Source organism: Bos javanicus, chromosome 15, assembly GCF_032452875.1.
Source record: "Bos javanicus breed banteng chromosome 15, ARS-OSU_banteng_1.0, whole genome shotgun sequence".
In the NCBI taxonomy this organism is placed as follows: Eukaryota; Metazoa; Chordata; class Mammalia; order Artiodactyla; family Bovidae; genus Bos; species Bos javanicus.
Genome location: NC_083882.1, coordinates 82027741 through 82053593, shown reverse-complemented (window position 1 = coordinate 82053593; position 25853 = coordinate 82027741). Strand labels below are relative to the sequence as shown.

The 25853-nt window shown below is 40.4% G+C and overlaps 2 protein-coding genes and 1 pseudogene across 2 annotated transcripts; 2 read left to right on the top strand and 1 right to left on the bottom strand.

Moving 5' to 3' along the window:
- The first annotated feature begins 3879 nt into the window (after positions 1 to 3879).
- LOC133261515 (olfactory receptor 5B3-like) lies at positions 3880 to 4861 on the top strand (annotated as a pseudogene).
- Positions 4862 to 16075: 11214 nt separating this feature from the next.
- On the top strand, positions 16076 to 17023 carry LOC133261513 (olfactory receptor 5B3-like). Its single transcript, XM_061439986.1, has one exon. The coding sequence runs from the start codon at positions 16079 to 16081 to the stop codon at positions 17021 to 17023; it is 945 nt and encodes a 314-aa protein (XP_061295970.1). The 5' UTR covers positions 16076 to 16078.
- A 7100-nt stretch (positions 17024 to 24123) lies between these two features.
- Positions 24124 to 25215, bottom strand: LOC133261130 (olfactory receptor 1S1-like). Its single transcript, XM_061439682.1, has one exon. The coding sequence runs from the start codon at positions 25069 to 25071 to the stop codon at positions 24124 to 24126; it is 948 nt and encodes a 315-aa protein (XP_061295666.1). The 5' UTR covers positions 25072 to 25215.
- Between the last annotated feature and the right edge of the window lie 638 nt (positions 25216 to 25853).

The window sequence follows — 25853 nt, the reverse complement described above, 5'->3', positions numbered from 1 at the left end:
AGTGATTTTGGAGGCCCCCAAAATAAAGTCACTCACTGTTTCCATTGTTTCCCCATCTATTTGCCATGAAGTGATGGGACCAGATGCCATGATCTTAGTTTTCTGAATGCTGAGCTTTAAGCCAACTTTTTCACTCTCCTCTTTTACTTTCAACAGGAGGCTTTTTAGTTCTCCTTTGCTTTCTGCTGTAAGGGTGGTGTCATCTGAATACCTGAGGTTATTGATGTTTCTCCCGGCAATCTTGATTCCAGTTTGTGCTTCATCCAGCCCAGCGTTTCTCATGATGTACTCTGCGTGTATGTTAAATAAGCAGGGTGACAATATACAGCCTTGATGTACTTATTTCCCTATTTGAAAACAGTCTGTTGTTCCATGTCTAGTTCTAACTGTTGCTTCTTGACCTGCATACAGATTTCTCAGGAGTTAGGTAAGGTGGTCTGGTATTCCCATCTCTTTCAGAATTGTCCACAGTTTGTGGTGATCCACACAGTCAAAGGCTTTGGCATAGTCAATAAAGCAGAAATAGATGCTTTTCTGGAACTCTCTTGCTTTTTCCATGATCCAACGAATGTTGGCAATTTGATCTCTGGTTCCTCTGCCTTTTCTAAATCCAGCTTGAACATCTGGAAATTCACAGTTCATGTACTGTTGAAGCCTGGTTTTGAGAATTTTGAGCATTACTAACATGTGAGATGAGTGCAATTGTGTGGTAGTTTGAACATTCTTTGGCATTGCCTTTCTTTGGGGTTGAAATGAAAACTGACCTTTTCCAGTCCTGTGGTCACTGCTGAGTTTTCCAGATTTGCTGGTATATTGAGTGCAGCACTTTCACAGCATCATCTTGTAGGATTTGAAGTGGCTCGACTGGAATTCCATTATCTCCACTTGCTTTGTTCACAGTGATTATTCCCAAGGCCCACTTGACTTCACATTCTGGGATGTCTGGCTCTAGGTGAGTGATCACACCATCATGATTATCTGGGTCATGAAGATGTTTTTTGTATAGTTCTTCTGTATATTCTTGTATATTCTGTATAATACCTTTTCGTATTATCTTCTGCTTCTGTTAGGTCCATACCATTTCTGTCCTTTATTGAGCCCATCTTTGCATGAAATGTTCCCTTGGTATCTCTAATTTTCTTGAAGAGATCTCTAACCTTTCCCATTCTATTGTATTTCTTTGCACTGATCACTGAGGACAGTTTTCTTATCTCTCCTTGTTGTTCTTTGAAACTCTGCATTCAAGTGGGTATATCTTTCCTTTTCTTTTTTGCCTTTTGCTTCTCTTTTCTCAACTATTTGTAAGGCCTCCTCAGACAGCCATTTTGCTTTTTTGCATTTCTTTTCTGTGGGGATGGTCTTGATCCCTGTCTCCTGTACAATGTCACAAACCTCTGTCCATAGTTCTTCAGGCACTCTATCAAATCTAATCCCTTGAGTCTATTTGTCACTTCCACGTATAATCATAAGGGATTTGATTTAGGTCATACCTTTGTTAGTAGTTAGCATAAGATAGATGTCCTTTCAAAGGCGTCCAATTCAAAGTAAAGTATTTAAAACACTGTTCCTGCAGCAGAAGAGATTCTAATGAAGTATTTTACAACATGGTGCTGCCACCAAAATAGTGTTGAGGGGAAGAACCGATTCTGACTCCCTGATGAAACTGTTTCTTTGACTTGTCTGTGTTGCTTTTGTTAGTAAAATCGCACATCAAGGCCTGCCTCAGAGAACCCTGCCCCTCTGCCAGACTCAGACTGAAGTGCCTTTGTTGAGAACCCTGTCCACCTGTGGATGGCAAGAAGGAAGAAATTAACACATCCCCTGCCCGGGGCTTGCCATTCTAGGAGGTATTTACAAGATTAACGGCCTAGATTAACGGCCTCCTTAGTTTGCTTCCTCACCTCTCCGCCATCTCTGATCTATGAAAGAACTTAGCATCCAAGCCCCAGTAAGATGATTATTTTGAGACATTTGTTTGCTGTCTTCTCAGTCAGCTGGCTTTCCGAATAAAGTCATATTCCTTGCCTCAACACCTCTTCTCTCAGATTCATCCCCCTGTCGTCTGATGAGCAGAGTGAGCTTGGAGTCAGTAACAGCAGCTCCAGAGAATGAAGACAGCCCGCAAACAAGGGATTTCCATGCTAGATCCTTGTGGTTCTGCTTTGAGACAACAGTAATAAGAGAAAGAATGAGGTTTTAAAAAGGGACTGTTTCAAATAAGGTATGTATCTCGAGGAAGAAATTAAGCAAAAGAATGGGTCACATGTGATTACTGATACAGTCAATCATATATGCAAAGCAAGAATAGCAGAGAAACACTGGCGAAAACAGAACAATGTCAGCAGCCCTTGTGTGTGAAAACAGGCAAATTGAGGGGGAAGGCTGTAAGGCTAGAACTTGTGTATTCCTGAAGCCCTCGAGGTCACCACCCAATTTTCACAAACCAACATATCGATGAGCATCCCATCCTCATAACAGTATAATGACTATTACTCTTAGACTGTGCTAACCATCCAGAATTTTATTTTTTTAATGTATTACTTTATTTAATTTTCACAACAATACTATAAAGTAGGGTCATAATGGTCCTAATTTTGCAGATGGAAATACGAGCTTCAGGTGAGTTAGGTTAGAGTTACTCCCAGGTAGTAAAAGGCTGGGCTCACATCTACCTCGTCTCCGACCCTCAGCTCCACGCATAATGCTCTGTCTTCCCCTCAGAGCTGCCTGATGGTTGTACAGCCCCTGCGTCTCCAGTTATCTCATCACATGCGCTGTGCACGTACTTCTCGGCTACTTCTCTGAAACATCAAACACTGAGTTCAGACCGATGAAGGCAATGAGTAACCAGGAACGGAGTTAAACTCAGTTTGATTTAAACACAATAAAGACCATTATTTCCGGAACCACTCTGTGTGGGTTCAGAGATTGCCTTTGGTCCAAAGCATGCCTTGTTAATTAACACTCATTTAAAAATAGACAAGATTACTCAACCTCTTATGCATTATAAATTAAATGAAGGCAATATCATATCAAGATATGATGTTCTTGAAGGGATATAATTAATATATATTTAGAGTCAGACACAACTTGGTGACTGCATGACCACAACAAAAAAGGTGTCTACAGAAGTTCCTGACAGAGGAACAACGTGCAAAGGTAGGCTTTTACTGGGCTTGGGAAAGAGTGAGTTGGCAGATGTATTTATTCTGGACTAGTTGTTGATCAAGTTAGTTTTCTTTTTTAAAGTTTTTATTTGATATTTATACTTTGGGCTGTGCTGGGTCTTCATTGCTGCAGGGGCTTTCCCTGGTTGTGGAGAGCAGGGGTTACCCTCTAGCTGGGGTCCACGAGCTTCTTGCTTTGATGGCTTCTCTTGTGAGCTCAGGCCACAGTGTGCACAGGCTCATAGCTGCAGCACCTGGGCCCAGTAGTTTGGCTCCTGGGCCGTAGAGCACAGGCTGAGTAGTTGTGGTGCATGGGCTTAGCTGCCCGCAGCATGTGGGATCCGCCTGCACCAGGAATAGAAGCTGTGTCTCCTGTGTTGGCAGGTGGACTCTTTACCACGGAGCCACCAGGGAAGCCCCTAGCAAGTTAATTTTCTGTATCTCAGCTTACAAACTCATACACTTTAAAAATTGAGGAGATTATCTGTGAAGACCCGTCAGATTCAACAGCATGTAAATCTCTATGGAATGAATGGACTAAGTCTTGTTGACAAGTGCATCTTTATCTGGAGTATATTGAAATACAGGCTATCACTGTAATAAAGTAATACTGTAATGAAATATTGCATGTACACTTTTCAACTGAAGTTTCTTTGTCTGTCACTGCTTCCGTTTTCTCATAGCCACAGAGCGCTTTGCAGTCCTCTTCATGATGAAGAATACGACAGGAGTGACAGTTTCTTCTCCTGGGACTAACCAGGGACCCAGAGCTACAAGTTCCGCTCTTTGTAACGTTCACCCTCATCTACCTCACCACTCTGATTGGGAACTTGGGCACCGTCACGTTGATTCTCCTGGACTCTCGTCTCCACACGCCCGTGTACTTTTTCCTCATAACCTGTCTCTGGTGGACATTTGTTACTCTTCAGCTGTCACTCCCACAGTCCCGGCTGGATTCATTCTAGGAGACAAGGTCATCTCCTATGACACGTGTGCTGCTCAGATGTTCTTTTTTGCAGCCTTTGCCACTGTGGAAAGTTACCTTTTGGCCTCAATGGTCTATGATCGCTATGCAGCTGTGTGCAAACCCCTACATTGCACCACCATCACGACAAGAAGTGTGTGCACTGGTCTGGCTACAGGCTCCTATGTCTGGCTACAGGCTCCTGGAGCCTGTAGACTCTGGAGCCTACTGGAGGCTCTGGAGACACCTTCTGGAGACACCCACTGGAGACACCTTCAGTCTCTCCTTCTGTACGTTCTGTGTGGCCCGTCACTTTTTCTGTGATGTTCCAGCCGTCATGCTTCTCTCTTGTTCTGATAGACATGTTAGTGAACCTGTTCTAGTTTATGTAGTGAGCTTCAATGTCTTTTTTGCTCTCCTGGTTACCTTGATATCCTATATATTCATATTTATCACCATCCTAAAGATGCCGTCATCTGCAGGGCACCAGAAGGCTTTGTCCACCTGTGCTTCCCACTTCACTGCCGTATCCATCTACTGTGGAACGATTATCTTCATGTACTCACAGCCCAGCTCCAGTCACTCCATGGACACAGACAAAACGGCCTCTGTGTTCTATGCTATGATCATTCCATTGCTGAACCCTGTGGTCTACAGCCTGAGAAACAGGGAAGTCAAGAGTGCATTTATGAAGCTTGTTGTAGAGGCAAAATTGTCCCTAGGATTATGATTTCAACAATGTAAAATGATATCCTGACCAATAAAAGGTCTCTTGTCCTGAAAAAAAAAAGAAACACTATGTCCAGAAATATAATACCTAAATAAGAATGGCTAAGATGTCTTGTCTCTGACTAATTTAAAACCTTATTAAGGACATTGGTTTATTCATTTATCCTGCATGCTTTTTTAACTAAAATATTTAATTCATGTATTAGAATATACACACATGTATAATAGATTTCTATTTCTTTGGTTAAATGCTAAACTCTTATCAGCGTTTAATTTAAACGTTAAATTTGAAAATAAAATGTTATACTATTAAATACAAATATACCATTTGGGGGAGCACATATTATCAAGAGATAAATAAAGCATCTTAAATACATTAATATTTCCATCTTGACTGAGTCATTTGATAGAACCAACATGCTCATTTTTACAATTTTCAAAGGATAATGTAGCCAGAGTGTAAGAAAAATGGAGAAAATGAAAAGTATTTTAAACCCGAGATTTTTTTTGAAATATTTACTTACTTATTTGGCTTAGTTGTGGGTCTTAGTTGCAGTCTCTGGATCTTTGGTTGTGGTGCACGGGATCGGTAGTTGTGGCATGTGGGTTTAGTTGTCCTGTGGCATTTGGGATGTAGTTCCTTGATCATAGATCAAACCCACATCCCCTGCATTGTAAGGCAGATTCTTAACCACTGGACCACCAGAGAAGTCCCTTAAACACAAGATTTTGATGCTGAATATGCTTCTTATATTAGAGTTTCAATTCTAGACCCTCTTTCTGCAGAGGTAGGAAGTGTACACACACATGGCTTGTATGTATTCATCAGTTCAGTTCAGTCACTCAGTTGTGTCTGATGCCTTGCAACCCCATGGACTGCATCATGCCACACTTCCCTGCTCATCGCCAACTCCTGGGGCTTGCTCAAACTCATGTCTATTGAGTTGGTGATGCCACCCCACCATCTCATCCTCTCACATCCCCTTCTCCTCCTGCCTTCAATCTTTCCCAGCATCAGGGTCTTTTTCAATGAGTCATTTCTTTGCATCAGGAGGCCAAAGTACATACTCATACTTACACTTATTTCTCTACCTATCCATCATACCCACATCAATTAAACATGAGTGCTTACTAATATCTCTGACTCTAATCTATTTCATCCCCTTTCTTATCTGTAACTTCCATCTCTGACAGTGAGAAATTTGACTCCCAACAATTTCCATTCATTAATTTACTCATGTGACTCCAATTTAAAAGAAACGCAGTTCAAAAATTGCTGATCTATACTCTCTTGAGGAACAACTTGAGTAATTAAAGAACAGTATTTTATAGATCTTTTTTTCATTTTTTCCCTTGCAACTCCCTATGAGCACACTGTTTTCCAACATTAGCTTATTTTTTCCCTTCTCTTCCATGAGGCTAAGTCACTTGTAGTACAATTAATTTTTTTAACAATCTGTGTTCACTCCTGTGATTCTCCTGTGCTCCTGGCCAACGCTTTTAAATTTGTATAGATTAAATTTCACTCTATGCTAAGCATAGTTCTATGGGTTTTAACAAACCCATAGAATGAGTCCATTGTTCCATGTCTGGTTCTAACTGTTGCATCCTGACCTTCATACAGATTTCTCAAGAGGCAGGCCAGGTGGTCTGGTATTCCCATCTCTTTAAGAATTTTCCATAGTTTGTTGTGATCCACACAGTCAAAAACTTTGGCATAGTCAATAAAGCAGAAGTAGATGTTTTTCTGGAACTCTCTCGCTTTTTCGATAATCCAGCAGATTTTGGCAATTTGATCTCTGGTTCCTCTGCCTTTTCCAAATCCAGTTTGGACATCTGGAAGTTCACAGTTCCCATACTATTAATGCCTGGCTTGGAGAATTTTGAGCATTACTTTGCTAGCATATGAGATGAGTGCAATTGTGCCATAGTTTGAGCATTCTTTGGCATTACCTTTTTTTGGAATTGGAATGAAAACTGACCTTTTCCAGTCCTGTGGCCACTGTTGAGTTTTCCAAATTTGCTCGCATATTGAGTGCAGCACTTTCACAGCATTATCTTTTAGAATTTGAAATAGTTCCTGGAATGCAAAAGTAGGAAGTCAAGAAATACCTGGAGTAACAGGCAAATTTTGCCTTGGAATATAGAATGAAGCATGGCAAAGGCTTAATAGAGTTTTGCCAAGAGAACGTACTGGTCATACCAAACAACCTCTTCCAACAACACAAGAGAAGACTCTACACATGGACATCACCAGATGGTCAATACCAAAATCAGATAGATTATATTCTGTGCAGCCAAAGATGGAGAAGCTCTATACATATACATTTTTACTATAAAGTGAACAATTGTTCTAAATTTTGACATATGTGCAGAGATAGCTGGAGGAGAATGAAAGGCAAAGGAAGGAAACTCATGATGACAATTTTTCTTGTTATCTGTCATTGTATTAGAAGTTTTCTATGTAAGCTTAAATTTAATATTTATAGCTTTGGTAAATAAGTATACTGGATATTATATGGACAGGACTTTTAACAGGAATGAAACTAGGATTCAAGGACTGGCAAGTAATATTCCCAAAACCAACTCCATCTAAGTTGCTAATTGGTCACACTTATCTGTATAATCCAGGAAAATTACTAAAGTCCATGCAGTACCCTTGGGTAAATAGTCTCTGGGTATCTTCTCCTAAATGATTATACTACACTTATAATCGGACAAATTGTTCCTTCTAATTCTTCTAAGTTACCATATTTTCTCACTTTATCTCTCTTTTGTCTCGCTCCCTCTTCTCTCTCTCCTTCCCTCATTCAATCTTTAAATGAGTTTTTGATTGTGACTTATACTTTGTTAGTACTATAATATTATCAAATTTTATATTTATAGCATTTTTATTACTTTATACTTTTATCAATACAATCCATTGCCGGGGTCCAGCCCCGGTGGATCCAGGGAATTCGAAGCGGGGACGGCGTTGGCGAAGATCAGGAAACAACTGCTTAATTAAACGTTAATTAAAGATATAAAGACTAATAGAATAAGGATAGCTCAGTGAGAAAATTTAGTGGAGAAAAGAGGCTGAATAATTCAGCCAGAAGGTGAGAGAAAGAACGACATGGGGAGACCAAGTTTCGGTGAACAAGGCCCACACTTTATTTTCCAAAGTAGTTTTTATACCTTAAGTTATGCATAGAGGATAATGGGGGAAGGGGTAGAGTCATGCAGTAAGCCAGGCTTTCTTCCAGCAAACTTATCATATGCAAAAGTTTAGGTGATTTGCATCATCTTCTGGCCCAGAGGCCTGTTAACATTTTAAGATCCTTTCTTCAGAAAACTTATTTTTCTCTAAAGGTGATTAGTCAGGCGCCAGCCTCCAAAAGCATTAGATAAAGTTGCATTCCTACAGGGCAGAGGTGTGGTGGGCTATAACAAGAAAAAGAATTAACTCAAGGGTCCAAGGTTACAAACATTAAAGCTACTACTTACACCAATTATATTAATCAATACACTGCCAGGGACATAGCAGGTAAGGGATATGGAAACTTAGCAGCAAACATCGGCCCAACAAGTGAAAAACCCTTCACCAATACAATTTCTAATCAATCTTTTAACTGATCAAAGGAATCTGTATTCAGACAGTTTAGAACATCTCATGCCTCTCACAGTTGGGAGGCTCTGAGCAATCACATGTGGCTGGAAGAACCTATTCAGGCAGGCTAGAGGACTTTCAAAGGAGTTTGTAGGTTGAAACACTGTCACACCCAGGAATTATTAACTGGAGCTGTAAGCTAACTCTTTTTTCAGAGAGAGGTAGTGGGGGACAGCCCCCCGCCCCCGCCCCCGTAAAGTCAGAGGTGTAGGTGAGAGCACAAAGCAGAAAGTAGGCAGACTCTGGTTTTGGGGGTAGATGCTCGAGAATTTCCAGGGGGACTCCTGAGGCTCGATCCCGCCTTTGCGTATGCCGAGCCTCCTTCCTCATGACCTTTGCCACGGGCAGAGCTCCTCACGCTGGCTCCCAGCAATCCATTGTCTGCTATGTTAGTTCTAAGAGCATTAATAGTACTAATAATAACAGCAGTACTATGAGGAATAGTAGATTTCTATACTACTATGGCTTAATTTACTCCACTCATCTAATTTAAGTGGGGAAAATGTTATTATTCTGATTGTTTGGATGAGAAAAGTGACTCTCAGAAAAATTATTTAATTTGAACTGCATATTTTAAAGGACAATTAAGATTATGGATTTTATACAATTTAGACAATTCTGCATGTATTCTAACATCATTTGAGAGCTGGAAATAAATGAAAGAAAAATAAGTGGTTATCATTTAGCAACACACAATATGAAAAGGAAACCAAGAAATCTTCAAAATAAAATACACATTAATAAAATATGCAGAGATTAAAGAAATACTTTTAAAAAATGGATCAAAGAATAAATCTCAAGAGAGATTTTAAGATATTTTGGGCTAAATGAAACTGATAACACAGCTTATCAGAATTTGTGGGATACAGAAGAAGTAGTATTTAGAAGGAGATTTACAGCATTGAGTGTATATACTGGGAAATAAAAGAAAGATTTAAAATGCATAATCTAAGCTTCCACCTTAAGAAACAAGAAAAGAAGAACAAATTAAATCCAAAGTAATTAGACAAAAATAAATAATAAGAATTAGAGCAGAAATCTGGTGGCTCAGATGGTAAAGAATCTGCCTGCAATGCAGGAGACCCAGCTTCAATCCCTGGGTCAGGAAGATCCCCTGGAGAAAGAAGTGGCAACACACTCCAGTATTCTTGCCTGGAGAATCCCATGGGCAGAGGATCCTGGTGTGCTACAGTCTATGGGGCCACAAAGAGTCAGACATGACCGAGTGACTAACACTTTCAGAGTAGAAATCAATGAAAGTGAAAACAGGAAGTCAATAAGAGAAAATCAAGAGAAGAGAAGAGAAGTCAATAAGAGAAACTAAAAGCTATTTCTTAGAAAAGATTGATAAAATCAATAAGCATCAAACCAGACTTACTAAAACACAAAGAAAGAGGACACAAATTATTCACATCAGAAATGAAAGCTGGGATATCATTTCAGATTCTATGGGCATTAGAATGATAATAAAAGAATAGTAGGAAGAACTCTGTGCATACAGATTTAGTTACCTAGATGAAACTGATTAATTCCTTGAAAGCCACAGTTTGCCAAAATCACACAAGAAGACATAGACAATCTCAATAGGCCTATATGTATTAAAGAAGTTGAACTAGCAATTAACAATTTTTCAGAACATAAATTTTCAGTCCAGTTTATTGAATTCTACCAAACATTTAAAAAAAATTATACCAATCCTTTGCAATCTTTTTCAGAGGGTAGAAGCAGAGGGAATGTTTCTTAACTCATTCTATGAATCCAACAATAACCTAATAACAAAACCAAACAAAAGTATTACAACCAAAAAAGACCAATATCTTTCATAAACATAGATGTAAAAATCCTCAAAAGATATTAACAGATCAAAGTCAATGGGTAAAAAGAGTTATACATCATAGCCACCTGGGATTTATCACAGGCATGCAAGATTGTCTATCATTTGAAAATCAATTAATGTAATCCATCAAATAAAGAAGCTTAAAGTGCATTATCATATCAATAGATAAAAAGCTTTTGACAAAATCCAATATCCACTCATGATGAAAAAGTCTCAGTAAATAAGAACAGAATACTTTGGCCACCTGATAGGAAGAGTCGACTCATTGGAGAAGCCCCTGATGCTGGGAAAGATTAAAGGCAGGAGGAGAAGGGGGCGACAGAGGATGAGATGGTTGGATGGCATCATGGACCTAATAGACTTGAGTTTGAGCAAACTCCAGGAGATAGTGAAGAACAGGGAGGCCTGGTGTACTGCAGTCCACGCACATAAAGTCGGACATGACAGAGCAACTTAACAACAACAAAATAAAAAAGTTTAGCCAACTCAACTTGATAAAGACTACCTACAAAATGTCTGTAGCTAACATTGTACCTAATGGTGAGAAAATAGATTTCTCACTAGGATCAGGAATGCCCTTTTATACCATTTCTTTTAGCACTGTACTGGAAGTCCTAGCTAATGTAATATGGTAAGAAAGTGATATAAAAGGGAGAGAGATTGGGAAGGAAGAAATAGAAACTGTCTTTGTTCACAGATAATGTGATCATTTATGTAGAAAATCAGAAAGAATAGACAAAAAACTCTCGGGACTAATAAATGATTAGCAAGGCTATAAGATGCAAGGTTGAGATGCAAAATGTTATCATTTTTCTATGTACTGGCAATGAGCAAGTGGAATTTTAAATTTAAAGTGCAAGATTTTTTATATTAGCACCCCAAAAATGAAACACAATCATCCTTACATCTCAACAGGGGATTGGTTCTAAGGATCACTCAGATACCAAAATACACAGAGACTCAAGTCCCTTATGTAAAACAGTGTAGCATTTGCATGTGTACATTCTTTCATTTACTTTAAATCATATTTAGATTATTTAAAATATCTAATACAATGCAAATGCAATGTAAATAGTTGCTGTCATCTGACAAATTCATTTAGCTTTTTGGAAACTTTTAGAATTTCCTGTGAAACATTTTCAAACATTTTCAATCCAGTGCACTGGTCTGTACAGCAACAATGAGAGCCAAGAGGAGTACCTTCAGAGAACCTCCAGGAGGGTGATTTGGAGGAGAAAAGAAGTCCCTCTGACTACAGATCTAACTTTCCCATTGACTTATCAGAACTAAGGCACAATATATTCTCTCTCTGACACGCATCCTATTTGTCTGCCCTTGGTAAACTTGGGAAAACACAGATAATATTTATCAACTTCTTAACATTTCTAGTAGCCTAACATTTAGTTGTAGCACATAAAAGAATGGAAAGGACACAAACATAATAAAAATGTGACAGATAAGAAAGAAATTAATTTTTAGAAATATATTTCAAGTATCAAAAATCAAACTAAATGTAGTTTTTGTACTCTTGATCTTAATTTTTTAAGCGGGAGAAGAAAAGATACCAAGATTGCAAATACATGCATGTGCTATTCAACATATCAAATTATGTCCCTGCACAAAGTTTAATTGTTTCTTCTTTATATCAAGTGGGGTGAGGAGAAGGGATTGCACACAGCTGGGCCCTCACAGGTGCTCTATTCTCCTGAGAGACACGTGCTTGTACAGTTTTCTTCTTTTTCTCATTCATTAGTCTCTGAAATCCCATCTTGACTCCACTTGACATTGTCTTAAAAGGACCAGACTGTAGGCAGATCCCACTTGGTCATCACTGATTGAAATGAATGTTTATACTTTTAGTATACACCAGCTTCTTCCCAAACTGAATATTTGCAGTGAGTCTGCAACCACAGGCAAGGAAAACACTGTAAGATAAAAGTCAAATTTATTCATGTTGAAAAAGTTAAACCCTTAAGATATTTTATAAAATTTACTTTCATCTGTTACAGGAAAAAAAAAGTTCCAAAGTGTATAGGGGAGAGAATTTTATTATCTCTATATCACAAATAAAATTAAGATCCACAGATGGTAAATACTTTTCTGAGTACCCAGAAAAATCCGCAGTAGATGTAATCCTTAAATCCAGGCTTCTAGCTCAGGGATAATGATCTTTCCTTCATCTCTTCAGCTTCAAGGAACTTGGAATTTTTTGACCATTACATAAAAAAGACTTTCTCCTGTATTATTTATACATTCTTCTAAGGTTGAATTTCTGATTTCAGATCTACATTTCAGTATTGTCTTTTCCTTCTTTTCAACAGCAAGGTAAGGGTCTATATTCAATATATGCTTCTAATGAAAAATGCAACTATGCAGAAGCAGTGGAAAACCTACATGTTCTGAGTCTTTGACCTCGTATCTGGTTGTTTGAGCACCTTTTCTGAAACACTGGTAAAAGTGTAGAATTTAAATGCATAGCATTTTAACCAGCAGAGAATATTAATATTTATTAAATTCCATGCTGCTTTCCTTGTGCTGTGCTGGGCTTAGTCACTCAGTTGTATCTGACTCTTTGCGACCTCATGGATTGTAGCCCACCAGGTACCTCTGTCCGTGGGGATTCTCCAGGCAAGAATATTGGCAGAGGTTGCCATGCCCTCCTCCAGGCTGCTTTCCTTAAGTGGAAAGACCTACGAGTGGCTGTGCCATAAAGAAGCCTCCTGCTATACAGGAGACTCAGGAGATGTGGTTTCCACCCCTGACTGGGGAAGATCCCCTGGAGAAGGTCATGACAACCCACTCCAGTATACTTGCCTGGAAAATCCCATGGACAGAGGAGCCTGACGGGCTACAGTCCATAGGCTCTCAAAGAATCAGACACAACTGAAGCCACTGAGCAAGCACTCATGCAAAGACCTACAGTAGATGACCGGCTGACTGAGTGGGTTGCAAATTCTTTTTGTTTATCACATGTTAACTTGTCACTGAAGGGACAGATAGCCAAACAGGGTGCGATGGCACTTCTTTAAAAACCAGAAAGTTTTTGGTACATCATGAAAGTACCAAAATTCTTACTGCATTTTCAGTATCATTTCCCCACAATCTCATCCTTTCACTACTTGCTTATGTAGAAAAAAATCTGTCAATGCAGTGATTAAGTGTACAGGCATTGGGATCAGTTAGACTTGAGTTTGTATCTTGGATAGCTCAAACTATTTGTAAAATTACAAGAAGCCACATTTTAACTGCAATTAGATTGTGTGTGTGTGTGTGAGTGTGTGTGTGTGTGCATGTAGTCTGCATCTCTCTGCTAATTTCTATTTACTTATCTATCATCTATTATCAGTATCATCTGTTATCTGTATATCTATCTCTCCATCTATGAGACAAACTACAAGTAAGTAGTAAATTTAAGCTGTTCACTAACTTCAGGAGACCTGTTGGCCATCACAGAACACAGCGGTTCATATGTGTGTGTAGATATGGAGATCTACGTCTATATCAATACATCTTATCTTACTGTGTGGGTGAGGTTTTGACAAACACAAATAATTTAAGGGGCAGACACGTAAAGTAATGTTTTTCAGGGCTGAAAGGAAAATGGTAGAGAATGGTGGTTTCCAAGAATGTGTTCCTTTCTCCAATCTCCTTTTAGAATGCAAAGACTTATGCTTGCTCACAAATAGATACGCAGGTTAGTATCACCCTCCACACTATGACTTTTCAACCCTCCACACCTCAGTACCTGTTTTCCAGCTAACTGTTGTTAGGAATGACAGCAAGACTGAGTCTAAGCTAGGAGGGCACTTTCAACACAAGCCAAACTGTGGATCTCAAGAAAGACATGAACAAAAAGAGGCTCTGAAGATGCCTGAGTTCTCACCCAAAATGATTGACCCAGCCAAGAGGACAGACTGAGAAATACAGGGTGAAGCAAAGTATCCAAGTTGACGGTACGTAGGAAAAGGCATATTAAAGATTAAGGTTGCTGCTGCTGCTGCTGCTAAGTCACTTCAGTCGTGTCCGACTCTGTGTGACCCCGTAGATGGCTGCCCACCAGGCTCCCCAGTCCCTGGGAGTCTCCAGGCAAGAACACTGGAGTGGGTTGCCATTTCCTTCTCCAATGCATGAAAGTGAAAAGTGAAGGTGAAGTCGCTCAGTCGTGTCCGACTCTTAGTGACCCCATGGACTGCAGCCTACCAGGCTCCTCCGTCCATGGGATTTTCCAGGCAAGAGTGCTGGAGTGGGGTGCCATTGCCTTCTCCGAGATGAAGGTTATCGGAGTTCAAAGCCCACCCATCTGCGTCTGTCACCTGAATTTCCTAAACCAACCTAGAGACCCACTGATCTACGCTAATCCATAATATTATAGCTAGCACTCATCAGAAGTGTTTCAGATCCACATGGTGCTGTTTTCATGCATGAGTTCTTTTCACTTTTACAATAATCCATTAAGGTAGGTCTCAACACCACCTTCATTTTCTGACAGATAAAATGAGATGCAGGGATAAGTTAGGACCAGTGTCTCCTAGGCAGTAAATGGTAGGTCTGCTCTGTCTAACACATGTTTTCTCAGAGTAAAGCTTCCCTGCCCAATGCTGTATCTTCTCTTCAGACCTGGCTTTGTTTGTTGCAGATACCTCTAATGCTGCATTTAGCCCACATCTAAATGGGCTTATCTACTGTGCATTTATTTGTGTGTAAATCAACCATATGACTCTATGCATTAAATTCAGGACAATAAAGATAACTAAATGTAAACTGAATGAAGGGAAAATCAATTCAAATTTTTTTTAAGGTTTTTAAAATAACATTTATTTCTTAAGAGTTAACATGTGCATAATAGGAAACCAAAAAGCACAAGAAGCAAAAAACGAAGTCATTCATAATCACAAGCAGTTTACCGTGACGTGTCCTTCTAGGTCTCATTTGTGTATCTTCACAACTAAACATCCATTTTTATGTAATTAAGACCATACAGTTATGTATCATGCTGTTTCACACATCATGAATATTTACCATTTCAAAGTCCCAAAGCTATGTGTATTTTGATAACCAAGAATACACTACAACAACTCAATCTGGAAGGAAAAAAAATGTAGTCTTGCCTTTCTTGGCAACAAAAATTTCAAAGACAAAATGGCAATTCAAATTTTTTAATGGCATTTAGGTTGAGAACCACTCAGGGTCTAAAGCTTGGCTTCATTCATTAATAGTGTAATATCTGGATAACCTTGAGTAAATTATTCCGTCTCTTTGTTGTCAACTTGCCACATGCACCAATGAGAAAAATAAATAATCAATCATAGAACTGATAAGAGAATTAAATGAATATGTACACATAAAGCATCAAATAAGTGAGCACTAGAGAAGTGTAAACTATTAGAAGACTCAAAATAACTGATTTAGGAGATGGATTCACTGTCGGCATATGAACTTAGAAAACTTTAGTTCTAGCTGCAACCCAGTTTACTCACATACAAAAACAAGAACTTGAGAAGGCGATCCATAAAGACCCTTCCTCTTCAAATGTCTGCTACTGTACAAATAAGATATCACTACACTGCGCTGTCATGCCCATGTTACAAAAATGGTAAATACTGATGAAAAACTGATTGTTCTAATAAAATAATACTGTGCATTTCAGCTTCCGTGCAACTGCTATTTGTTCATCCATGTGTCCCATTATTTCTCTTTGCCACAGAGCATCTTGTGACTCTCAAATCACATTCATGGAAAATAATACAGAGAGAGCTGATTTCATCCTGCTCGGACTCACAGATGACCCGCAGCTGCAGGTCCCTCTCTTCATAGCCTTCACCTTCGTTTACCTCCTCACTCTGATTGGGAACCTGGGGATGACCACGTTGATCCTGCTCGACTCTCGTCTCCACATCCCTATGTACTTTTTCCTCAGTAACCTGTCTCTGGTGGACTTTTGCTACTCCTCCACCATCACCCCAAAGGTGATGGCTGGGCTCCTTATAGGAGACAAGACCATGTCCTACCATGCATGTGCTGCTCAGATGTTCTTTTTTGTAGCCTTTGCCACTGTGGAAAATTACCTGTTGGCCTCAATGGCTTATGACCGCTACGCAGCAGTGTGCAAACCCCTGCATTACACCACCACCATGACCACAAGTGTGTGTGCACGTCTGGCCATAGGCTCTCATATCTTTGGTCTTCTGACTGCTGCTATCGATGCTGGGGACACATTCTGCCTCTCTTTTTGTACGTCCAATGTCATCCATCACTTTTTCTGTGATATTCCAGCAGTCATGTCCCTGACTTGTTCAGATAAAGGCATTAATGAGCTGATTCTTTTTCTTATTTCGAGCTTTAATATCTTTTTCGCACTTCTTGTTATTCTGATTTCCTACTTGCTCATATTTATCACCATTTTGAAGTTGCAGTCAGGGGAAGGATACCAGAAGGCCTTTTCCACCTGTGCTTCCCACCTCACTGCTGTCTCCATCTTCTACGGGACTGTCATCTTCATGTACTTACAGCCCAGCTCCAGCCACTCCATGGACAGAGACAAAATTGCATCTGTGTTCTATACAATACTCATCCCCATGCTGAACCCTGTGATCTACAGCCTAAGGAACAGAGAAGTCAAGAATGCTTTCAAGAAGGTTATTGAGAAGGCAAAGTGTTCTCTAGGTTTAACCTTTTAATGGTGTGAAATGCACAGAAGTTATTTCATCTCTCTTAGACCTACTCTATGTCATAACTCAATGTTCACAGCCATGTAGGGACTTGAACATAAAATTTTGTCAAATTTTGTTTATTTCTTTAGTTTTGGAACAGGTCCAAGCGTTCAGAATGCAGAAATATGATAATCATTTTGAATAAAATATTTTAATGAAGTAAATGTGGGTTTTGACACATTTTAATAAGATTAAATAATAACATCATCTTAGAAGTTAAAGTTTGAGTTGTTACTGAGGGTTTTGGTAAGAGAAAGCATGTTCACATGACAATTTCCAAAGGATAAATAGTCACGTTAGACTAAAAGTGGAAAGAATATTAAGACTTTTTTTACATTAATTTTAAGACTACCATCTCTCTACATTATGTTAAAAATAGTGCAGTGATATTATTAAGGCTATTTTCTTTCATCTTTTCTTTTTTTCAGAAATGCTTTGAAGTGGCTGATTTCACCATAATACCTAAGTTGAGCTGTTACCTTGTCTTATCACTCTCCTACCCACTCACCCCCTTTACTCACACTGATTTCTTGCTTTCCTGGACAGTGCCATGCATTCCCCTGCCTCAGAAGCTTTATATTTGCCCTTTTCTCTGCCTGGAATACTTCTCAAGTCATTTCAGATTGCTTGTTAGATGTTATCTGTTTAGGGAAGTCATATAGGCCTTCCCTGGACTACTTTATAAAATAGTCGCCTCACTCTCTTTACGGCTTCTTCCTCAGCCTGCTTCATCCTTCACAGTTGCCACCAGCACTCGGTTCTTTCATTTGTTCACCTGTTCGTCTATATCCCTCCCTGTGAGCTCTAGCTTAATCTAGTAATGTAACTGGAAATAAAACTTTGAATCTTAAATTAAAAGTCATTTTGTTTAGCATTAACAACTCATTAAATTTCAAGTTGTGTTGGTGGAAGTAAGCCATAAAAACTCTATAAACTTCAAGAGAGAGAAGGCACCCTAAAATCACTTGATAATGACTTCAAATTTTGTAATAAATTGGCATTGCCTGTCACAACAAATATTTGACACATGAAGCAAAAATATCTGGAAAACCAAATATCTATCTATAGATACAACTACTGTCTTAATCCAAAGAAATTTTCCAAAGTTTATCATTTATGTTGTCATCATTTTTCTTATTGTGTCTGTGGATTTTTTTAAATTTTATTTTATTTTTTAACTTTACAATATTGTATTGGTTTTGCCATGTGTCTGTGGATTTTGAATAATAAGAATAATATTAATGATGATGAGGATTAGGTAGAGACACAGGCAGATAGATGGATAGATTTAGATAGACAGCATATTCGTTAGGCAGTCTTTGCCTTCCAGGAATTGTGACATTTGCCGTTTCTCGTTGTTGCTGTTTGGTCACTGGGTCACGTCTGACCTTTTGCTCCCCAGGGACTGTTTAGACCCCAGGTTCCTCTGTCTATGGGGCTTTCCAGGCAAGAATACTAGGGTGGGTTGCTGCTTTCTTCTCCAAGGGGTCCTCCTGACCCAGGGATTGAACCCACATCTCCTGCACTCACAGGCAGATTCTTTACCACTGAGCCACCACGGAAGCCCATGCTTGGTATTTGCTATAGGACTTATCTCATTTGACACTCTCCAGAACTCTGTGAGGCATGTTCTACTATTATCCCTGTTTACAGGCAGATGAGGCACCTGGGACTTGAGTGCCTCATCTACCTGTAAACAGTAGTTGAGTGATTGTCCCAAGGTTGTCAAGGACATGCTAGAGTGGGGCTCCACTCTAATGCCTGAGCTCGTCACTGTCATAAACACAATCTCTTGCTATGATCTCCTACCTAACCTATATAATCACTCAATCTGACATTTACTGCTATTCCATTTTTCTTTTTCCTTTTACGTAGTAAAGAAAAGATAAAAGTTCAATCTGTAGAGACAGGAAGCCATCAACACCATGTATTTTGCAGCCCTGATGTGCTGGCACTTTGTAACATGTGCAGCACATGCAACTCACATACTCGTAGTTGTATGTGAGAAAATGAAGCTCCTAGATTAAATGGATAGTATCTTTTGAACTCTAGAAACTTTCATTTTGAGGACATAAAAATTTTAGAAAAGTGTTGCTTGGATGTGTCTAAGAAAAAATGTTGAGAAAAATCACACTGGTGGCCAAGAGATTGGGATTCACAAATCAGCCTTTGTTTTCTTTTTCTTGCCTTATTGCACTGGCTTGAACCATCAATACCAGGTTTATTTGTTTTTTATTCCAAATTTGCCCACCTGATGTGAGGAATTGACTCCTTGGAAAAGACCCTGATGCTGGGAAAGAATGAAAGAAGGAGAAGAAGGGGATGACAGAGGATGAGATGATTGGATGGCATCACAGACTCGATGGACATGAGTTTGAGCAAGCTCCAGGAGTTGGTGATGGACAGGGAAGCCTCACATGCTGCAGTCCATGGGGGTCGCAAAGAGTCATAAATGACTCAGTGACTGAACTGAACTTAATCCAAGTTTGCTACCATGAGTTCTCCTTGGGTACTTCTTTCTGAGCCTCTGGGATATTATTTTGTCTTACATGTCTTAGTTAATATTTTTATTTATTTACTTAATTTTTATAGTTTTATCGAGATGTAACTGACACATGACAACAATTTAAAGTGTACAAAATGATTTGATATATGTGTATATAGTGAAATGATTGCTACAATTACTTAACATCCATCACCTGACATAGTTACAAAATTTTTTCCTTGTGATGAGAACATCTAAGATGTAGTCTATTAGCAACTTTCAAATATACAGAACAGTATCGCAAACTGTAGTCAACATGTTGCGCATTACATCCCAGGACTTATTTGTCTTACAACTGGAAGCCTGTGCCTTTTAACCACCCCCACCCCAGTTCCCCCACCCTTCATCCTCACCTCCAGTGCCCCCGCCCTCTATCCCTTGCCTCTGGAAGCCACAAATATCTATTTCCGTGAGTTTGAGTTTTTTAGATTCTACTTATAAGTGAGATCAGATAATATTTGTCTTTCTCTGGCTGACTTATTCACTTCTAATAAAGTATCGAAGAGAAGTGATGAGAATGAAAATCCCTTTCCTGTTCTTGACCTTAGGGAAATCTTCAGTCTCTCGGCTTTCATTATGCACAGATGACTTTTTACCAGGTTAAGGGAGTTCCTTCTGATTCTTAGTTCGTTAAGAGTTGTTGTTTTTTTCCCCCTGAAATCAGGGATGAATACTAGGTTTTGTCCAAAATCAATTTCTGCATCCACTAGAATGATCAAACAGTTTAATTTTTTGCTTATTAATGTGGTAAATTAAATGGATTGCTTTTGAAATGTAAATAGTGTTAATTTTCTCTGAGAGAAACCATACTTATTGCAGTGTACTAATACTTTTATTGTCAAAGAAAGCAGAGGATGTTCCTGAGTATTCTTGGCTGGTTAAAAATGGTCACCAAGGGTATTGCCTAGAGCCATAGGCCAGTTTTAAAAGGGATTTGGAGTTCTGAGTCGTCTAAATTCCTCTATTAAAAAGAGACTACAGAGAGAGAGACATAAGCCATGGAAGGAAGACAGAGGCAAATGAGAAATCTGAGATGTTTCCATCTTCTGAGAAATGTGTTCTGAAGGGGGCATTCCCAATCTGAATTCAACCCTGAGGATGTAGATGTGGTGGGGAGATGGCTAAGGACGAGAGCAGCATGGACTGAAGAGGGCAGATGAGCATGTGTGGTTTCGGGAGTGATGGTGGCCCCTGTGGTATTTGAAACAGTTGATCCCCCCTTTCTTTGGAAGAGCTCTCACTTCCTTCCTCCATCTTCCCGACTCTGTTCTGTCTCCTGCCTCCGGGGCTGCCGTCCTCAGCCTCCTTTGCTGGCTCCTTATTTCTGAATATCAGAGGCATCCAGGACTTAGTCATAGGCCCTACTCTCCCTCTGAGGCCACTCCTTGGGTAGTTTCATCTCATCTCATGGCTTTAAGTGCTTGAGGTATTTGAATAAAATTCAGACTCTTTGTCATGACCTCCAAAATTCAACCAGGTTGGGCACCAACTGCCTCCAGGACTATATTTACCTCCCCTTCCCCCTAGTCCTACACACTTACAATCCCTTCAATATATCAGACATGGTCTCATATCAGGATCTTTATTTATTTATTAAAGGATCTGCTCTTCCCTTTTCTTGGAATGTGTTTTTCCAGATCTTGTCATGGCCACTCCCTAATTTTATTCAATTCTCAGCTCAAATACCTGAAACAAGCCTTCCTCAACCCCTGAACTTCCTTACTTAAAATAGCTGTTTCCGCCAGCGACACTGTCTGTCGCCTGACCTCACTTTTCCTGCCACGGGCCGTCCTGTCCCCGCGTATGAAGGCCAGCCCTGTGAGCCCATCATCTAGCTCATGTACGACGAAGCAACAGCCAGGAAAGCAGCGCTGCTGCCGCTTCCCTTGACTCACTATGTACTCAAAAAACATTTGTTTGGTGAAGAAATAACAAATATTTCCTGACACTTTATGCATTAAGTTTTACAAATCATTTCTACTCAATGTATCGATTTTTTTTCCCCAGATATTTCTCTTGCAATTGTGTTACTTACACTTAGATGGCAAGGTTTTCTATTAATTTATTCAGAAAGATTAAATTTGCTTTTCTCAGGGATAGTGAACACAAAAGAACAAGAATGTTATAAAATTTGGTTGTCTGTCTCTTGCACAAAATATTTATGCTTTCTAAATCTAATGAGATGAATTATTGATTAAATGCCATCTTTGCTTCTCAAGTCTTAAAAATCCTTAATTTTTTTTTTCAGTTTCTCTCTTTAGTTTGTGAGTGCATTAAAGGCAGAGACTGTGAATTATTCATTCTTTTAGTCCCAGGGCCAGACTTAGAGCCTGGTGAATAGAAGGTTTATAATAGATGTTCCCTGAAAATAACAGAGGAATGATTCAGGGAAATATAAGAATTTAAGTACAGATTTATGTCTTTCTTCTGTAAAAATTGTCAAGGTTTTCATAAAAGTTTGATTCCTTATCTTCTTAATTAGTTGTCTTTTGTGTCCTAAACTTGATCTTAATTTAATTTCTCAAAAAACTCCCAACCTGCACTTAAATCTATTTCTAACCAGCCAACTTCCCCATTACTCACTGCAGATGGAGCGATATCTTAGAATGAATACACCTTCTGTAGGATCTATAAGACAGAAGTAACAGAGGTCCAGGACAGGTCCACAGGGATGAGGCACAATTCAAACCAAATGAGCAAGATCTGATCATCACGGTTCTTATTCCATCAAATATGGGCTTAATGGAATCACAATAAAGAGAGAAATTTATATCTCTGCCTAACTGATGTTTATGCAACCTAGAAGATTCTGGCATGATGGTTTAGTACGCAAGACAGCCTTTATTCCTTAAAATTAAATTTAAAAAGTGCTCTATTTCTTCCTAGAGTGATAGTCACTGTAAAATGTTAAAATGATACTATTAATACCATAGTATTAATAGATATAGTATTAATCACTTTACCCATGAAACAAAACCACCATTTTGGTTACATGCTGCTGTATAACAAACCCCAAATGTAAGGGGCTTAAAATAATAGTAGTCATTTGATTGTTGTGTCTCAGAGTTCTAGGAATTGACTGAAGACAACCAGGCAATTTTCACTTAGAGCTGTGAAACGTGACATTTTTGCCATCAGTGTTGAGGCTAGAATATCAGCCAGAGTCTCACTCCCTCCTGTGGCGGGTGCCTGGCAGGAGACTCAGAGGCTTGTTGGCTGAAACACCTGGGATACCTTGTGCGTCTCTCTCTGACTCTCTGTGGTCTCTCCAGCAGGGCGACCTCAGAGTAGAGGGACTACTTCCATGCTAATTCAGGCCCCAGAGTGCATTCTTGAGACAGTGCTACAGGAAAGTGTACAGGGTTTTCTAAGAGCCTCAGGGATCATGCAGCACCACTCTGGGATCCTCTGTTGGTCAAAGCCACCCCCACAGTCCTCCAGGTTCAGGGGAAGGGCCTCAGACTCCACCTCTTGATGAGGAAGTGGCAAGTCCTTCAAAAGCATGTGGGACGGAAATGTTGCTGCATCCATTCTTGGAAAACATAACCTGCCATGGCCACTGTTAATATTTTGCTGACTCCTCCCAAGCATCTCCTTCTGCATATTCTGTTTTACATAAGTGGATTTTAATGATGCACACCATTATAAAACCTTATTTGCTGTTATTAGATCCCTTGTTACATTGCAACTCCAGTACTCTTGCCTGGAAAATCCCATGGATGGAGGAGCCTGGTGGGCTAAGAGTCGGACACAACTGAGTTACTTCACTTTCACTTTCACTTTTCACTTTTCACTTTCATGCACTGGAGAAGGAAATGGCAACCCACTCCAGTGTTCTTGCCCGGAGAATCCCAGGGACGGGGAGCCTGGTGGGCTGCCATCTATGGGGTCACACAGAGTTGGACACGACTGAAGCGACTTGGCAGCAGCAGCAGTTACATTGCAGGTTAGTAATATGTCTTGTCACACAGAGTTAGCAGCAGACTTGGGCCAGATCCGAAGCCCCTTGAGGAAAAATCTAGGTCTCATGTTGATCCACGAGGAATAAAGAAAGCAGAGGTCAAGTGACAGTTCCTGTTGGAGCTATGGGATAAGGTGGATATTGAGGTACTCGAGGAAGGATGTTAAGAGGATGTTTGGTAACCTATAGAAAAGCAGGTGGATTTTACACCTGCTTTTTAGTAATGTAGTTTGAAGGAATTGGTAACAACTGTCCTCAAAGAGGCACTAGCTAAACTATAGGTACTACATGCACGTCTTACTGTCTAAGTCATGAACAATTTTCACAGAATTCTCTAGTTGCATAGATTATAATCAGTATGTATGTTACTGTTGTGAGTCACCATGGGCATCAGGCACTTTGTTTCCAAGACCAGTGCTGTGTGGAAAAGCCCCAGCCCTGCAGTGACTGGAATAGGAAGCAGATTTCTGAAAGTCCACTAAAAGTTAAACCATCGCATCTATGCCATGAACTCTGAGCAGAATCATCCATTCTGCAATGGGGACAAAGGAATTCAGATGCTCAGGGCATCACAGAGAGAGCCCTTCTTCCATGGAGGAGTCTCCTCAGGGCCCCTTTCATGTCCTTGTTCCTCAGGCTGTAGATGAAGGGGTTCATCATGGGGGTCACCACAGTGAACAGCACTGCCCCAATCTTGTCTCTGTTGTCAGGGTCAGAGGATGAAGGGAAGAAGTAGACCCCTGCGATGGTCCCGTAGAAGAGGAACACGACTGTCAGGTGAGAGCCACAGGTGGAGAAGGCTTTCCACCGCCCCTCTGTGGGTGAGAGTCTCAGGACAGCCCTGACGACGCAGACATAGGAGATGAGGGTGAGGGCGAAGGGCAGGGTGATGACCCACGAGCCCACGACAAAGAGCACGAGCTCATTGGCCGTCGTGTCTGAGCAGGACAGCCTGAGCAGCGGGGCCAGGTCACAGAAGAAGTGCGGGAGAGCATTGCCATCACAGAAGACCAGTCGAAGGAGCAGAAGGGTGTGTGTCAGGGCGACAGCATTACTGAGGACCCAGGGGATGGTGGTCAGCCAAAGGCAGAGCCCGGGTCCCACGATGGCCGTGTAGTTCAGAGGGTGGCAGATAGCCACAAAGCGGTCACAGGCCATGACCCCCAAGAGGAAGTTGTCAATGACAACAAAGACAATAGAAAAATACATCTGTGTGACGCAGCTCTCATAGGAGATGGATGGACTCTTGGTCTGAATATTCATCAGCATTTTGGGGACTGAGGCGGAAATGGAGGAAATATCAGCAAAGGCTAGGTTGGCGAGGAAGAGGTACATGGGGGTGTGAAGGTAAGAGTCCGAGCCGATGGCCAGAATGATGAGCCCGTTCCCCACCACGGTGGCCAGGTACATAGCCAGGAAAAGCGCAAAGAGGAGCTCCTGCTGCTCAGGTTGGGTGGAGAGTCCCAGGAGGAGGAATTCGGAGACGCTCGTTTGGTTTCCTAGATGCATATTTCTGCTGATCTGGAGAAAGGACCGCAAAGTCTTCACCCCCACAAGGAAACCCAATGTGGTACTATTCAACTGGGGTCACGGGGAAGCCTGAAGGGGAATGAAGGGTGGAAAAAGGTTACTTAATAAGGGAACTATTTCAGCTGTGCAGAGACTCAGGAAATGCCTTAGAAAGAAAAGACAGGGACATGATAGATACTTCTCGATGAATATGTTTTAAGCTCTAACATGGTTCTGAATGTGATTTTTACAGTTGGCTCCAAATTAGTGACAAGCCCTGAACTGAGGACAATATATGAGGTATGTTCCATTCTCTAAAGATGTGAGATAGCTCTGAAGGAATTACTTAAAAATGAACTAACCAGTCCCAAGACCTTCCCCACCACTCACCTGCATCCTTTTGAAGAGTCATTAAAGTGAAGAGTTTGGGAGTAGCCTACTGAGTGTTAGGTGTGCTCGTGAGAATACACTATATGTGGGTTCTTCTTCCCACTCAAATTCAAGGGACAATCCCAAAAGAACTGTTCTCGGAGAAGGTGTACAAGAAAGGGAGACCAGACAATTACTTCATTTATGGTTAGATGTTAGGTGAATGGAGAAAGTTTAGGGGACACATAAGAGCCTAAAGTCTTGTGTTTTCCTCTCTGTCGGAAGATGGGAGGCACAGTGCATCAGCTCACTACTGATACGGCAGGACCGTCCTGCATCCTCACAGGGGACACAGCTCGAGTTGCCCACAGGCCAAGTGGTGGCTGCAGGAGGTCGTTGTTGGGACTCCAACC